Genomic DNA, 17,619 nt, shown 5'->3' with positions numbered 1-17,619 from the left:
GAATTTATTGCACGCTTTTTGAATGAAGCACTGGTATATACATATCTATAGCAAGGATTGTTGACTTTTTCTTATAATTAATCGTTTAATTTTTATAATAAGCGGAGCACTTTAAAACACTTCAAAAAGTTGAACATTTGTTTCTGGCTCTTACAAAATACACTTACATAAATCCAACAGAAGTATGTTATTTTCTTGCTAAATACAGCATAACTGTAAAAATAGTTCAAACGCTCTATTTAATTCTTAGCTCAAATTTTGTTCTCTATGCATAAGATGTATTACTAATTCGTTAATATCTTTAATGCGATAAACAATTAATTTACTTATCGCTCAGAGGCTCTGGAAATTACTACTAAACAACTATTCTATTATCGTTATTATTATACTTTAATCTTCGCTCCAAGGACCTTGAAAAAGAAGCTTATTTCGTCTTGCTTAAAGAACTAAAATTAAACTACACCAAACAGGGAACTGAACTAAGCTTAAAACTACTACCTATAATACAAGTAATATTCTATACTAGTATACAATCTTAATATAGTTATTATTTATTAGGCACGTTTACATATAATCCACAGATCAGATATATTTACATTAAATAGGAATTTAATATATAACAGTTCTTGTGCATTAAAAATAAAGGGTCTACGGGGTGAAGGGGGAATGTCAAGTTTTAGCATTTCTCAGAAAACGAAGATTTATTTTTTAATATACGTATAATGTTATAACTTCATATATTTGCTCATATACATGTATATGGTATATTCATTTCTCCATGCATTATAGTTTCTGGATAATAATCTATGTTATTCTTACACCATAAATGCAAAACCTAGATCCACAACTGATCTGTAGTGACAACGGATCTTTGGTTCTTATTGCAACTCACAATCAATTCTCTTGCTAATTGTTCAAATATTCTACTATACACTACATATATTATACATATATATACTACATATTCAACTCTCTTACCAATCTTCCTTGTAATACATCATTCATATCCTCCTTTCATTCGTCATTTCCCATCATGTCCCGCATCCAAATCTCTGCCTCCTTGCCCCGCTTCCCTATATTCCGTTGCATAGCTACATGTGACGAAAACTCTCTTCGTCCAGCTCGCACAACCTACGCTTGAGATTCTCTGTCTCAGCATACCGCCTTGTCCCCCCTTCATTCTCGCACTTAAGACTGGGACTACACGAGTGTTAGATCGACCCTACGTGTAGAAACGCACGCATACACGCGTGAGCCTTGTAGAACATTTAGCGTTGTGCATGCATGTAGCTACGCAACGCAGCACCGGCCCAACGCTCGTGTAGCCCTGACCTTTGTCTTTGTCCACTGCCCCTACGATTCCATTTTTCATTCAGTACTTTTCGACCGCCACTTCTTTCTTCCTTAACCGGTATTCACTGCAGTATGCCGACTCTGCTTCAATCTTCTCGAATAACACGCTCTATCTTCCTGCATAATTCATCTTTTATTTTCCAGCTCTTTGTACTCCTGCTCAGGCGATGGCAGCTTGCCCATCGCCCCATCTCCTACCTTGTTGAGGGCTCCAAGCAGTTGCTTGTCCCATTCCGAGGGCTAACCATTCTGAATATTTTTTATTTCTTTGTTGAGCATATCTTGGGGCACCTGCCTTCCTCGATCCTTTCAATTGCCAGAATGTATATGCTGGTTCTTTTTGTGACTAGCATGCCCAGTTTCGTTCAGTTTTGTTGAATTTCGAATATTTTGTAGAGGGAACCGTCCTAAGCAAAATAACCAGGAAAAATTCCACGCTTATACCACTTAATCCCTCTACTACTACTGCCACTGTCACGTAGCAATATGATCTTCTTTGTATATGTGACTTCTCGACCAATACGCGAGTTTTTACCTTTATGGTTGTATCGAAAGTGGCGGTTGACGACCTCTCCTCGTGCGAGGAACCCCTCCGGAAACCCTGGTCCTGAGCAGCGTTACCAGATCGAAGGAATTAAGGGTAGGAATCCCTGTGGTAGTGGGGAAGTAGTATAGTCTGTGAACTAGTGACGTCGTGACTCATGCCGTAGATAAGTGGAAGGGTGGGGGACAATATTGGTACACGCGACGCTGAGAAACGTGAGATGAAATTCATGTCACGTGACACAAGCGACGTAGCTGTAGAATGGCAGTAGGGATAACGTGATATCATGTTATCGTCGAATGAAGGGAATCGTGTGGCATCCCTAGTCTTGAGTAACATGCACTTTGTCCGAGACATAAGACCGTGTAATATATAAGGTATTCCGCCAAAGCACCTCCATCCTGTCGGTGTTTTGTGACGGTCAGTTGGTAGTTCCTCTGACTGTAGCTAGAGACATCGTTGTCAGAAAGGTATGTACGTGTGCGTTAACGAGATTGTAGTAGTAATACAACTTTTAGAGATGGTATTAGTATATATATATATATGCCCTTTCTGCTTCGATGCAATCTAGTCAGAGAACTATTAGAAAATAATCACAAACCACCGGAAAAAATACTTCATATATTACACCGTGCGTGTAACGATCGTCGTTTAAATGTTAGGTTAGGTCAGATTCTGTGATGCGTCTGGGTGCTTCGGCCCCAGCCGCCAATGGAATCTAATTTAACCTAACCTAGCCTAACTATATACCTTACCACTATTAGGATCGCGGCCCTATGCGAATGCATACGGCTATGATTTCATTTTTAATCATTTATATTGGAGTCAACGTAACGTAACAAGTGCTATTTTCTTTTTTGCTGTAACTTTTGAACCACGATCATTGCATGTCTAGACAAAGTATAATATACGTTACTCAGGATCTTCTACAATATATTCGGAAAATATAATATAACGACAAATTGTAATTTAGGCTCCCTTTTCTGCATAATTACGCGATCTCAAAATATAGTCAGGGGTGTCTCTATGTGGGTCCATCGCCATTTTGATGCGTCTGCTTTTTACATTCTTCCAATCTCTTCCCATATTTCCGTCAGCCCTTATTTTTCCACACATCAAAATCACTACATCTTTTTATTTTTCATTTTATTCTACATCTTTCGCAACTTTTACTTGTAACTTCGAGTAATATGTAGCACGTTAAACTATAAGAAATGAAAAGTATTCATTTCTCGCTGTACAAGTGAATTTCTTGAAACTACTGTAAAACTGGGGAAATTTTAATTCGCAATGCGACACAAATAAAGTGCACACATAGCAACAAAAAATGTTAAACCCAAAATTCGTTAGATTTGACATTCCCCCTTTCTCCCATTGACCCTTCAGTTGTAAATTATATTTTGTCAATAAATACGAAGGGTATGTAACAATTATATATAATAATAAACAACCACTGTGAAATTTATTTACACCTCCCCTGGAAATCGTTTAATCTACCGTTGATATTATCTTTTTTGTTGTCGCCTGTTGTACTGTTTCTTGTATCGTATAATACGTCGTCATATACGTTGTAATATTATACGAGGATACCTGTACTTACAACACACAATATAGAGAGTAGGGTAATACAATATTCTCTTACACATGTTACATCTCGTTAACTGTATCATTTTATCACTACATATTGGTGACGTAAAAGTTTAGCGTTCGTAAACTGTTTATTACCAATTATATAAATAATATGATGCGTCACTTTTTAAAAACAACAGCTTACCTATTATTTGATACTGTCTGTGCAATGAATATTATAGAAATAAACGAAAGAAGATTCGTGATGAAATTTTCGGATAGAAAAACATAGAGAATGAAACGGTGTTAAAATGAGACACCCTATATATCGGTTCTTATGTTGGTGATTATATTTTGTAGTTTGAAAAAGAATTTCATTGACGGCCTTAATTATCTGTTCACTGTATAGCTTAAACTTTGAAACAGTATATTATTTCAAACGTGATGCGAATATTTCCGACTAATTAATGCAACTGAATGAAATTTGCTATTCGAAAGTAAAATAAGAGTAGAATGAAAAGCATGATTCTTCTGTTAACTGATTCATAAAAAAAAGTCAAGTGCAATTCGGTAATTTCTTATTCATTCGCTTTCTCCTTGCGTTCATAAAAAGCTCTATAAAACCAATTACGAACACATTCTTCGTAGATGTCTAAAAAGAGAAATTATTTGTTTAAAAGGAAAAAAATATATTTTTAATGACAAATTGGTTCCAAAATCAATATTTCCATTATTTTATAATTACTCATGTATTATCAAATTGTGTCATATATTCTTGTGAATATATTCGAGTTGAAAATGGCAACGTGAGTTCGCGCTCGCCATCCATAGGCAGATGCGCTAGTTCCAACAAATAGTAACTAGAAGATAGTTCTAGTTACAATCGATAGATTTAATCGATAGGTTTAAAATGTTCTTTCGTTTTATCCCTAGTCCATGTAAAAAGTGCAATGAAGGTTTTTCGACTCAGAACGGTGTGATTGATTTATCCAAAGAATAAAATAATAACTATTATGCTCCTACCTCTAAATACAGAAATAACAACAATTCGCTGCTATGTAACTACATTAAATTTTATAATATCGTGTTTGTATTCTCATTTCTCAAGCGATGAGAGTAGCTTGCTACAGAGAAGACAATGCATCATTGCAACTTCTTTCTTCGCGATATCGTGCTATCGTTGTTATTGTGAACCCATTTCTTTAAAAGTTTTCTTAAATCGATCCGATCCATTTGTTTTCGATAAGATCATGCTCTCTTATCAAACAATACCAGGTGCTAAATTGCGAATAGGAATAGCACTCATGATCAGACACCGTAAATGTTATAAGACAAATTTGTAAAGTTGTGGTGTAAAAGTTAATATCTTTAATAAAATAATTGTGGTTATGAATAAGCATTATAAACGGAAAATTTTTGTCTTGATTGTCGGCAATCCTTATCAATAACGGAAATGTAATTGTGGTTACGAGTATATCAATATAAATGACTGGAAATGTTCTTGATTACCAATGATCGTTATCGGCGACCATTATTGAAATATACAAAAATAATTTCTGGTTACATTCAACTACTGTCAATTATTATCAGCATTACTGATATTAATTAGTACATATTCATTGATAACATAAGTAAGTGAATTGTGGAACTTACACATATGTTATTAAGTCGAAAAGTGATATGAAAAAGTATGAAACAAGTCAAAAATATTTTTTATGGTTATATATGGTTACTGATAGAAAAAAATTTTTTTTAACCACCACTTTTTTTTAGAAATTTCTTTGATATTTATTGATAACTGGCTTCCATTTAAATAAACATTAACTTTTATTACGTACTTTAACAATGTCGAGTGTACTATAAGCGACAAAAAAAAATTGCGAAAATACTTTGTTTCTATATCGAAACCAAGGTCACCTTGGGTAACATAAATAGGATCATATGTCTTTTTCATTGTATTGTACCTTCCGATTGTAGTGGACCTTCCGACAAACTCAAAAAGTATGTTACATGATATTTTTGTTAACTCAATCCTATGAAGTTTGATTATTAATTTTTCTCATATCTTTTCAACTTTTCAGGATAAAAAAAAAGAAATAGGAAAAGGAAAAGTACTAAGTTTATTCTAATTCAAGTTACAGTGATACGAGGGCTGAAAGCGCAGTAAATTTTAAGATCTCACGGATATTATATTAAAAAAGAAATGATGTCTTTTGAGAAAATGCAAAAAGAGATTTTAGGAATCATTTTTTGTGGTACAATTAATCTTATTGTAATCGTGACATAGCATTTTAAATATGTTATTTATCTCATATGTGAAATATTGATCAAAGAAATTTTTTAGAAAATTCATACTGAATTCAATGAATCAACGAAGTCAAAATTCTGCATCGAATCAAAGGAAGATTTAGGTGAAAAAATAAAATATAAAGAACGAAGATGCTAGCAGTACACGTGCTCTACAGAGATACAGAAGTTGCTGTGGTAGAACAGATTCTACTTCTTGACTCTTAGAATAATTGATTCCAGCATTTTTTTACTGAAGCTATTTCCAAAAATAGCACGTCTGAACGTCAGCATTCCGATCGTTCGATATTCGGTTTATCGTTGTAAGCTCGTTGAATAACTTGACGCCAAACATCTTTTTTTCATTTTCTTATGAACAATGTATACCCTGTTTCTTTTTTCTGTTTTTTGCACAGATTCATATCTTGAATCTACTGTATTATGTTTTCTACGTGTATAACGATATGTAAAGTAGTTTTGCTGAAACAAAAAAAGGAAAGTTGTACTAAATAGGTTCATTATGCTGAAAACAACAAAAAAGAACTTCAGGCTAGCGAAAATAAAAGATTTAATATTTGCTTAAAACCTAAGAGATTCAATGAAAAATGCTATTTATTATGTAGGAGCTGTGTAAATTGCAAGTATTGATGATATTGTCTAATTTATATTGTCTAATAAAAAATATATGTTGAATTCAAGAATTTTAGTAAATCGAAGAAAAAGAAGTAAATTGTCATTTGGGTAATTAAAAGCGATTATGATTTTTTTAAATGAAAGTGGCAGAGCTAAGGAAATGAGTTGGAAATGGGAGGAAAAGAAAGAATTAGAGGTAGTAAAGAAGTTCACGTACCAGCGAAATAAAATTTCATAGAAACTGTGGTAATCAAAAGCGTATAATTAAATCTACAGTTTTATTAAAAAGTGAAGAAAGAATAGAGTTGTGAGAACTATTGACCATAAAATGTTTTCTACAAATTCTACGCTTTCTTTAATTACATTTTATATGTTACTGAAAATAATGGAGATATTTGGGTAATTAAAGTTATTACGAATAACATAATGCATTTTTCATTCATTTGCATTGTCGGATACGTATAAAATATTTGTATATTCACCAATAACAAAAATAATAAATTTAAACTCAATGTTTAAATACATGTGTGGATAGTCAGCCATGTATCTAAAATTCTAAACTAAATTTCAGGAATCACTTTTTGTGATATAATTAACCTTATTGTTCGTGACATAACATTTTAAGTAGCAGTGTTATTTATGTCTCATATACAAAATATTGATCAAAGAAATTCTAACTCGTGTAACAGGCTTTTATTGATTCACAAATAGGGAGAATTTGATGTACACAAAATATTAATGTTTGATTACACTGTGTATCAAATTAGACAATGAATATCATTGTAAATGTTTATAGAAACACTAACTCATATAACTCTTACTGACTCATAAACAGGAAGTATTTGGTATACACAAAATTTAAATTTCTGTTTATACTGTCTATGACTTAAACAACAAATGTATCATTACAAATGCATTTAGCTTTTCTAGAATATTATATATATATATATTAATTTCTTATTATTGCCTTTTGATTTATTACTCGCATTGCTTGTATAATTATTCTATTTCATTATTTAGTTATTGCTTCTTTATTATATAATATGCTGGTTGTACTATTATACCACATTAGATTATACTACTTTTTCTAATCATTTACTCTTAAATGATATTTCTTTTATAAACTATTGCAGAGACGATTATTTCTCATTTCAGTTTTATGTAGCAACCGGGTGAGCCAAATGACCAAGACCTATAATGACATAGAAGCAGTTACAAGGCTTCTGGAGGAGGTAAATATGACTGCTAATATAAAATATATATAGAGGTGTGCAGGATCCAGGGATTACAAACTCGTATTTGTAATGGGATCTCGAGACTCAATTCGGCATATAAATATACAAGGTGATTCAGAAATGCACGTTCATGCTTCAGGAAATGGATTTACGTATTAAAATAAGTAAAAAACGTTATGTGAACGTGTGTCCTACGTACTTTAATTTCCAAGATATGGAATGACTAAACAAAATGTTCAAAGACTCTTGTAACTAACAGTTGTAACTAACAGTAACAAAACAGTTGTAACTAAAATGACTAAACGTTGCAGCATAAGAATTAGTATAAAATAAATGAACAGAATGTTTTTGATTATCGATAACCATTGTGTGTGAGAGAATTTTTTTTTTTAATTACTGATGATCAATATCGGTAAGAGAAACTCTTTTTGTTTGCCCATTGTCATTATATATGAAAGAATTTGTTGCTTGTTGTCGCTAATCATTTTTCGTGACAGAATTTTTTTCTGTCATCGATAATGGTCATTGGTTATCGATAAACGAAAGAAAAAAATAGTCTCACCTATAATGATTTTAATTTGATTGATTGATCACCTATAATTATTATCAGTAACCACAAATATTTTGATCATTTATAACCGTTATTCATAACCAGTCATTGTCTTTTTTTCATAAAAATTGAAAAAATGATTGTATTCGTAAAGATGACGTTATCCTATAAATGCGTCTCATTATGAGTTACGCTCTGCATACAATGATGGTTAGTAGTAGTTTGGTAGTTTTCCATTGTTAGAAACTAAAAATGAGGGAAAAATACATTTAAACCTGTTTTATAAGCATTATTCTTCTTTTTCATAAATTCGATTTAATTATGTAGAAAAATAGCCTTTCCCTACTTCTGGGAAACATAGGATTATAAATCCAATGGGTTTGTCTTCTGCAGCTGTGGCTCAGATGGCTAAAAATTTATAGAAAATATATTCTACAAATCAATATGTTTTCAAGACCTACATGCTTTATGATTTCATCACTTGTGAACCGTTAACTGATTGCACGGACGTCACGCACGTCGACCCAAGTCAATCGCTAACTGAGGATGACCAGTAGACAGAGTTCATTTTCACGAACTTTCCTGTAACCAATTATCGTTCTTTTCCGCCACCTCTCTAAGTTCGAGTAACTTGCAAATTCTCCAATCCACGTGTTACTCCCAACAGCATTGCCTATTCTTCGAATTTTCGCGAATCTTGAAAAGAAGAACATTCCTGAGATTCGTCACTCTATAAAATCTACAGTATAGTTTGGTCCGCCATCTTTTATCCTAACTCTTATACTTAGCATCTATCACTCTAGCAAGTATCAAATCTATTCATTGGGAATCTAACAAATATCAAGTTTGTCATCCAATAAGTCTGTTGTTTATTATAAAAGCAAAACAGATAACATGTTCGTCGAAGTTGACTTTGTTAGTTGTCTTGTGAGTAAATTCAAAGTTCATATCGTAACCAACTTGCAAGCTGTTCAGTCAGAGTGCAACATGTGCTAAGCAATATCAATTAATATTAATGAAATCAAATTTCAGATAGTCAGTATTCTATTCTCGCTGGCTCGTTACAGTTTTCTAGATGCTGAAAGGTAAAAGTGCAATAACGTATGTTAAGACGTGTGAAATCCATATCTCGAAAACTAAAAGTACTTACATAGGACATGTTCATACGACGTTTTTTTTTAAGTTATTTTAATGTGTAGATTCATCCCCTGAAGTATGGACATACATTTATGAATCACCTTGTACAGTTGCTGCAAAAGGTACTGACACATACCATTCGTTTTTTTTTTTTAATCAGAAACTGAAGAAAATCAAAGTTTTATCATTTTGTTTGTGTCATCTTGGTCTTCACTCAATTTGAAATACCTACTCAGTATTTCCTATTAGCGTGTATAACTTTACCTAAAACGTAAACACGTGGAAATTTTTCAACATAACTGAAAAAATGAAAAAATGCTAGATAGGATATTAGAAGAATAGAGATATAATTTGTTTCAGCCAAGTCTAAACATGATTCCGCACACTTCTAACGATGTATAATTTATACTTAGTCGCAAAAATTTCTCTGTAGATAGTAGAACAAGACAAAATTAGAATAAAGCTTATTAAGTTACAATTTAAGGTATATAATATATACGAGATGTGATGAAAAAATACCCGAAATGGTTATGTTAAAGGCAAACTTTGTTAGATATTTATGCCAAATTCTCCCATTAAAGATTTTCTAATCTTTCGGAATGCTGTTCTTATATTTCATTGTATTCGCCTTTATCGTCTCAATGTCGTCGAATCTTCGTCCTTTTGGTAACACTTTCAATTGTGGAAAGAGCCAGAAACTGCAGGAAGTCATGTCAGATGAATAAGGTAACTGTTTAACTATAGAACTGCGCTACGTTGCTAAAAGAATATTCCTCACGGAGTAAGCAATGTGCGATGTTCAAATGTATTGAACGAATATAATAACGCGTCTGAGGAGTATTTCCAAAGATTCGTTTAGAAAATCAATGACAGAAACGTTGGCATAAGTGTATAACCTCAAAAAGGGAATATTTTAAAGGGATTAATTGTTTTTACCGATATCTAATAAAGACTGCTTTTAACGCAATCAATCCGGGTATGTTAATCACGCCTTGTAAATTGTTGAATTATTATTTGTCGTGTTCGTTAAATGTTAAGTAAATAATTAATTTGTAGAAAGAAAAGGACTTGGAACTAACCGCACGTATCGGTAAAGAACTTCTATCGCACAATCAAAAACTCGAAGCCACAGTTACCAGTTTAGAGACCGATTTAAAGGAAGCCAATGAAAATATTACCCAACTCACTCACGAACTCGCAAAAAAGACAGAATTAATCCAAATATTAACAAATGATGTCGAAGAATCAGGTTCCGAAGCCGGTTCGCCCACCGGACTTCGCAGTATCAACCTGGACATGATGCAGAAAAAGATCAGCTGCCTCGAGGATGAAAATAAGCAATTAAGAACTGAATTCGCGAAATTGATGCACGATGCCGACAATTCGGAGGAACAAGAGGCAAAACTTGTCAAAGATATTGCCGCTCAACTCGGTTAGTCGATAAATTTTTGTTAAAATTTTGACATTTGATAAAAACTTGTGAATTCCATAAGAATGTTTAAAGTTCGTATTTATTGAATTTTAAAATTCTATTAGTAATTAGATTATTTTGTATGTAGCAACTGCAAATATGGAGGTAAATGGAATATCGGATGAGCTTGATAAACAGAAGGAAGAAAATCGATTGCAACATGAACAAATTACCAATTTGACAGCAAAACTAGCTAAAACAGAACTGAGATTGGCGCAGTTGATGGCTGAGCATGATGAAATGAGCACTACTTTGCACATCACCAAGGATAATCAAAACACTCTAGCGAACGAGTTGGCTGAATTCAAAGAACGATATGCTGAGGTATATTCTCAGACAGTTTTATATTACCATACTACTGTTCACTGACTATCTCTTTTCTTATACTAGGAGAATAAGTTTAAAGAATATTTTTAAATTAAATAGAATTAGTCTAGATGATACTCTTAAATGATATTAAAGTATTTTAAGCAGTAATACATTTTTGTTAAATGTTTTATGCTATAAGGTGATAAATTTATTGACGGAAACTCAAGAACAATTACGAAAACAAAGACACAGAGGTATGCCAACTGTTAGGGGAGGCTCTTTGTTTCCTTCGTTGGGTGCTGTTCCACAAGCAGACTCTATCGCTTCAGAATTGGAATCATCGCTTTATTCTGAATTCAGTTTGGATTCTGGCATCATTGCAGATAGGATGTATGTGTTTTGTTTCATTTCACATTCACATTTTTCATTTTGCTATCATTCATTCAAGAAAAGTATTAATTTATATTTTTGATATTGGACACAGACCAACATATAAGAAAGTTTTTGAAACAGTGAGGAGCGCATCAAGAAATACATCTTATCCAGCTGATGCAAATCAATTCCCACGAATAGGTTCAATGACAGTATCAACTCTATCAAGCAGTTCTACTGGACCACGAATGAGTTGTGGTCAGCCTCGACCTGTGGCATCAGTTCCTGGTGTGGATTCCATTGCACATAGCGATTCAGAAGAGTTTGAAGATTATCCGTAAGTTTATATTTATTAGCCTTTTTAACAATATGTAAAATAAGAAGTTTTCAATTTTGCTAATAATCATTTCCTTTATTACTAATTTATAAAACAAATTAGTAAATATGTTCTAAAAATCTTAGAGGTCCACAAAAAGTAGGAGTGCCAGGTGCTCCTGGTGCAGCAGATTTGGAAGTAGCACTCCGTAGATTAACACCTGCAGAAGTTCTTACAAGACGTGCTTGTCTCAGCACTGGAACAGGATATAGTTATGACTATGAGGCTGGAATGCATTCACCTTCCACTTCCGCACCTCATGGTTGTAGAACTCCAGACAGTATTATGTCTACGGGAAGTAGTGGAAATTTAAGTGGCTATGGTGGAAATACTTGGAGAGTTCCTGAGAAGTTACAAATAGTGAAACCTATTGAAGGTTCTCAAACTTTACATCATTGGACTCGATTAGCTACACCTACACTAGGTAATGTTGTATGATCCTCTGTTAAAATTATTTTAAAAAATATATTTTATTAATATATTTTGATAACAGTATATGTATAATATATTGTAATAGTTATAGATAATATACATAAAATAGCTTTATCTCTTGCAAGAATACAATGAGAAATATTATATTTACCAGTATTTTATCTACTACGTTATTGTATATAATTAAATTGCACTTCTTGAGAAATGAAACTATCACAGAATGTGAATATAAAAATATTTAATTAAATCACTGTTTTATTTCTTAGGTTGTCTTTTAGAAGAACGGCCAGGAGTAAAAACAAGAGGAGGTCGAGGCCTGGAGGATTTAGGCCTAGTTACTTTCACTTTAAGCGATCTTGAAGAAGATGAAGAATATAGTAACCCTGGAAAAATTTTTCAAGATACAGGTTCCATATATACATTCACCAATAGTACTGTTCTTCATCCTGATGATCACAGAAATGTCACTCCAAGTATTGTGGATAGTACTGGCGAAACAGCACCTAGTAGTGGTTTAAATTCTGGTATGAGTACTCCAAGCACGTTAAGCAGAAAAAATTCAACTTCAACTTCAACATTTTCAACAACCCTTGGTCTTGCAAAAATGTTAAACGAAAGAGGTATTTTACAAAAAATACCTCTTAAATAATACAAGATATATTTTCTATTAGAATCTAGTTTAGTTATTAGGAAAACTCGCTAGTAAAAAAATTTAGTAACTTAATTTAATCAACATATTCAAATAGGTATAAAAGCTGCATCACCTTCTTCATTAACGCCGAGTGGAGAGAGGAATTATACGCCCACTGCAACACCTTGCAATAGTCCTGATGCTAGTCCTCCAGATAGTCGATCTAGTACACCAACTCCAGAAGGTGGACTTTCTTTAGGGTTATTATCCAGTGGAGCTGAATTGTTAAAGAGAACATTCGGTGGAGAAACTCAGGTATGTATAAACATTTATAAGCAAAGACATTTGGAGTTTTAATGTGACAAAATTACAGTTATATTCAATATGATTTGATAATGAAGTTCGGATATGTTGTATTGATAGCTCGCATTACGCACAACATATATTTCTATAAAATACATAAAAATAATAATTTTATAAAATACATCTAATTGACTTTTTCTAATTTTGATAAGCATTGTAAAACATTCAACATTCAATATGTATCTTTTAAATGATACGTATGTTTAAAGAGTAAAAATTTCCCTTAAACATGAGCGATCTATTAATTAAAATTTGATAAAATAATGAAGCAAGAAGAAAATACTGGTTAATTTTCATACGTAATAACGTTTCTTGAATAAAAATCTTACCAAATCGTGCATAATACCACTATAATATAATAAATCTCATCTTTATACATGTTCCATGTAAAAGATTACGACATTAATAAGTAATTCCGATTAGTTGAAGAACTCTGATCTTAATCATGACATCATTTCACATATTTATGTGAATATTGAAAAGTGTGGAATGCCAATAGAATTTTCTCGATATTGAACTAAATAAATTTTCCTTCACATATTGACGAACAATTGTCATAAAAATGAGGAATTATTAGTTCAATTATATTATTAGAAATAATATTACTGTTTTGTTGTTGAGAATAGAAAGCATATTCTGTTTATTAATATATAAATGATAATTCTCTTATTTATAATTCAAATTCAGATCTTTAATTGATCGTTAACAATCACTTGCTAATTAAAAATTAGGTATTTAAATACAAAAGTGTAACAAATTATTATAGTGGATTGTTTCCTGAAAATAAAAGGAATTTACATTAGAAAGGACATTATTAATTTATTTTAAATTTGATGAATGATTAAATATTGAAAAAAGAAATTAGAAACGTTTAAGAGAATTGTTTCTATAACATATAAGATGAATTAATTTAATATTCAAAAATTACTTATTCCTTAATCAAATAGTTTTAGAAGTATTTAACCTTAAAAAAATAAGGTATTAGAATGGGAAATTGTTACTATTTCTTTATATTAAACACATTTTATTCTCTTTATTATCTTTATTATATGTCTTTATTATATATTTTATCTTTATCTTTATTATATATTATTTTATGAATTTGATTTATGCTAATATTTCTTGTATTTTCCAGCAGGCAAAGAGAAAACGACCCGAATTATCCAGATCAGATAAAAAAGCTCTTACCAGTATCCGTTTGGTTGAGAAACTTGAAAGAATAGGCATTGACACAATAATGGCTTCAACATATGGTTCATCTTTCTCCCCATTAGTGTTACAAGGTTCTTTATATGCCAGGCATGGTAGTGTAAGCCCCATGGCTCAGTTAACTTTCCTGAGAAACTCCATGAGTGGGAATCAAGAGAAACTTTCACCTTCTTCCACTGCTAGTGATTCCTTGACGACAAAACGAAATATAATTGATAAAAAACAAGACGAGTCTATACCAAACAGAGAATCTAGACAAAGAAGAACTAGTACTAGGGCTATGAGATCTGATCTCGGACAGGTGGTTACATCTGCTGCAGCCCCTGTTACGTCTGCAAAAGAAACTCCTCCTACGCAATCCGCTTTGGGAAGTATTAGCTCGCTGCTGTTTGGACGAAAGGGTGGATTACTTTGAAACCACTGTTTATTGAGTATTGACTAAATTATAAAGGAAAAGCCAGATAAGTTTTTAACAGAACGTAATATACGATTGTCGGAGCGGTGATAAAATGAACAATTTACTTCATTTCATCTGTATCACAGTTGTTTTATCAAAAAATGTCGATAAAAATCTCTATTTTATTCACAGACAGTTCACGATGTAGCTAAAGAGAATACAAAATTTAATTTTTTAATGTACCAAAAAAAAAGAAAGAAAAAAGAAAAAGGAACGAAGTTAAATATCATACACAAGCTTACGTACCATTAATTATGTGTCCTAATATTAAATCTTTGCGCTCGACGACTTTTTCAGTCGGGCGAAGTAGCAATTCGAGATGATTTAGCGCATACGTTACACGTGCTAGTGTACTGCTAGTGTAAAATGATTTTATACACTAATTGACGTACGAAAACATTATATTCTAATAATATATATATATATATTTACATCTTTGAAAATATGATTTTGTAATAATTAATTTCTGTATTTCTTTGTATCGTACTTTATGTATGTATCGTACTCGTGCATTCTTGAGTACAATTGATCTCATTTCTCAATAGCTCAAAATCAAGTTCATCTTCATTTGAACTAATTTCACTTCTGAAAATCATTTTTTAGTACTTCTAAATTATAACACTTTTGCCATGATCGTCAAATCCGAATTAACATCGGAGACGTTGATAGAATTATAGTTTTGGAGGGATTTAGGCTTAAATATTTTATCTCCATTTTAAAGTGTAATACTTTATACTTCCTAACAAAGAATATAAAGAGCTAAGTCGTATTTACGACTGTCGCCTCTCACTCGTCACTCGAGTTGCCGCACGAAAATCCGTGGCGACCGAAAGTCGCCTCTCGAGCACAAAGGATTAAAATTGGAAGTAAATTGAATATGTTTTTATTTTATAGTACTATTTTATACAGAACAGAATAATACGTACGTTTACATTATAAAGATACATATTTAGTGTCAAGCTTGAGAATCTGATGTTACTTAATATTATTCTTCTTTTGTACGCACTATAATGTTATTGTTCGACACTAATTGACAATATCCTTATTTTCAATTTCTGTGAAATATTGTGAAGTATCGCATCGCTGGCCAGTACTATTTAAATTAACTTAACATTCCTACATTAGCTATTTTTTTCGCTCTTCTTTTTAAGTTTCACTTTTGATACCATATCTTTCTTCTGTGTGAATATTGAGAAATATTTGAAATATTATTTGTTTAGACTATAAATTTATAACTCAATATTTTTAAATATTTGCATGGAAAGGTATTACATGAAAAACGATGTAACGTATTCCTAAAATTACAGTATTATATTTGACTATAGAAATATTTAATTTAAAGCTTTTAAATGATCATTTTATCAACGCTCCGACATATTGTAATTACGAAAATAATTGAGAACCTCCATATTTTAATTTTACACAGCAGCTATTTTACGTTTATTAGATTAATTTTTAAATGATTTGTTGTACATAACTAATTCATATGTGAAAAAGAAAAATCTTACTTAATCGAAGAACAAACCAAAAACTTGTAAATGATTATTTTTGGTATCTATTGTTATGTGAATATCAATGTAGAGGCGCGTGCGAAAAAAAAGTAATTTGAAATTATTAATTTACACATATATGAAAATCAAATGGGTATTAGGGAGGTGTATTATGTGAATTAATTTACATTGTATAGAGAATAATAGCATATTGTAGTTAATACTTAAAATGACTTAGAACGTTGCAATCATGTAATACGAAATGTTACATTACTCAATGCGATTTTTATCAGTAATGACATTTCTTGTTACCATTGAAATAGTCGAAACATATTTTTTATGTGAAATTTTTTTTAATATTGTGCATTATTCTTTTTAGTTAGAGTAATATTTTTCATTTTAAAGATTATTTGAATCAAAATTGATTCATTTCAGCCGCGTCACTTTGATATATTTATTTATCTTTTATGCCAAAGTGTCCAAAAAAGAGAAAAAACGAGACAGTTACCAAAAAAATGCAAGGTCAATAATGCACGTAAAAGAATATAAATGACTTCATATATAATAACATGATAAAACAAAATTAATTTATAACATAATGATTCAGATTGCGACAAGTAAATATGATCACACTAATTACTATTTAAAAAAAAGAGTAAAAGTCGCAGTGAATTTTCTAAGCGGAGCACAATTTTTAAGAGCAGAATTTTTCAGGTGCTTTAAATAGTATCAATTTCGTTTAATTAGCTTAAGAAATTTTATCGTTAATTGATCAATTATATCTAAGATTAATTAGTTAATTGTGTCACTACTGTCGGTCTTTAACAAAAAGACCTTACAATTAGTACCGATGATTAATTAATTAGTCATTCCGTATTTGTCGATTAATTGATGGGTTGTCATTATGAAATAACCACGAAAAATTTTTATATCCCTTCATTAATTCTTTATTCGATAATAATTACTTGTACATAATTAATAATGAATTAACTATTGCCTAATTCACAGGTTGTGTTCATTATATTGATTGAAAGCAGTACAAAGAAAGAATGACTATCTTGAATTTATATTTCTTTCCCTTTGTAAAAATGCGGAGATGAATTGTCCAATAATTAATCGATCAATAATTGATCAATTATTTTTGTAAATAATAATCTGAATTGTTCTTTCGTTTTGTCTCTCTTTTTTTAATCTATTATGGT

The 17,619-nt window shown here is 31.6% G+C and overlaps 1 protein-coding gene across 8 annotated transcripts in view; it reads left to right on the top strand.

Annotated features, from left to right (window-relative positions):
* LOC117235988 (trafficking kinesin-binding protein milt) overlaps positions 1 to 17,327 on the top strand; it is a 101,642-nt gene extending 84,315 nt beyond the window's left edge. For 5 of the 8 annotated variants that reach the window (XM_033498552.1, XM_033498551.1, XM_033498553.1 and 2 more), the window contains 9 exons: positions 7,541 to 7,617; positions 10,364 to 10,739; positions 10,867 to 11,102; positions 11,287 to 11,477; positions 11,572 to 11,796; positions 11,922 to 12,259; positions 12,534 to 12,887; positions 13,014 to 13,213; positions 14,400 to 17,327. In XM_033498552.1, coding sequence (XP_033354443.1) covers positions 7,541 to 7,617; positions 10,364 to 10,739; positions 10,867 to 11,102; positions 11,287 to 11,477; positions 11,572 to 11,796; positions 11,922 to 12,259; positions 12,534 to 12,887; positions 13,014 to 13,213; positions 14,400 to 14,885 — 2,483 coding nt within the window. In that variant the 3' untranslated portion in view covers positions 14,886 to 17,327. Of the gene's footprint in view, positions 1 to 2,344; positions 2,368 to 7,540; positions 7,618 to 10,363; positions 10,740 to 10,866; positions 11,103 to 11,286; positions 11,478 to 11,571; positions 11,797 to 11,921; positions 12,260 to 12,533; positions 12,888 to 13,013; positions 13,214 to 14,399 lie in introns of those variants that run through there. The other 3 variants (XM_033498548.1, XM_033498549.1, XM_033498555.1) reach the window with 2 other exon arrangements.
* Positions 17,328 to 17,619: the final 292 nt, after the last annotated feature.

This window comes from Bombus vosnesenskii, unplaced genomic scaffold (assembly GCF_011952255.1).
Source record: "Bombus vosnesenskii isolate JDL3184/JDL3185 unplaced genomic scaffold, Bvos_JDL3184-5_v1.1 scf7180000013336, whole genome shotgun sequence".
Lineage (NCBI taxonomy): Eukaryota > Metazoa > Arthropoda > Insecta > Hymenoptera > Apidae > Bombus > Bombus vosnesenskii.
The sequence above is the reverse complement of the archived record's forward strand: the minus strand, read 5'-3'. Positions and strand labels throughout refer to the sequence as shown.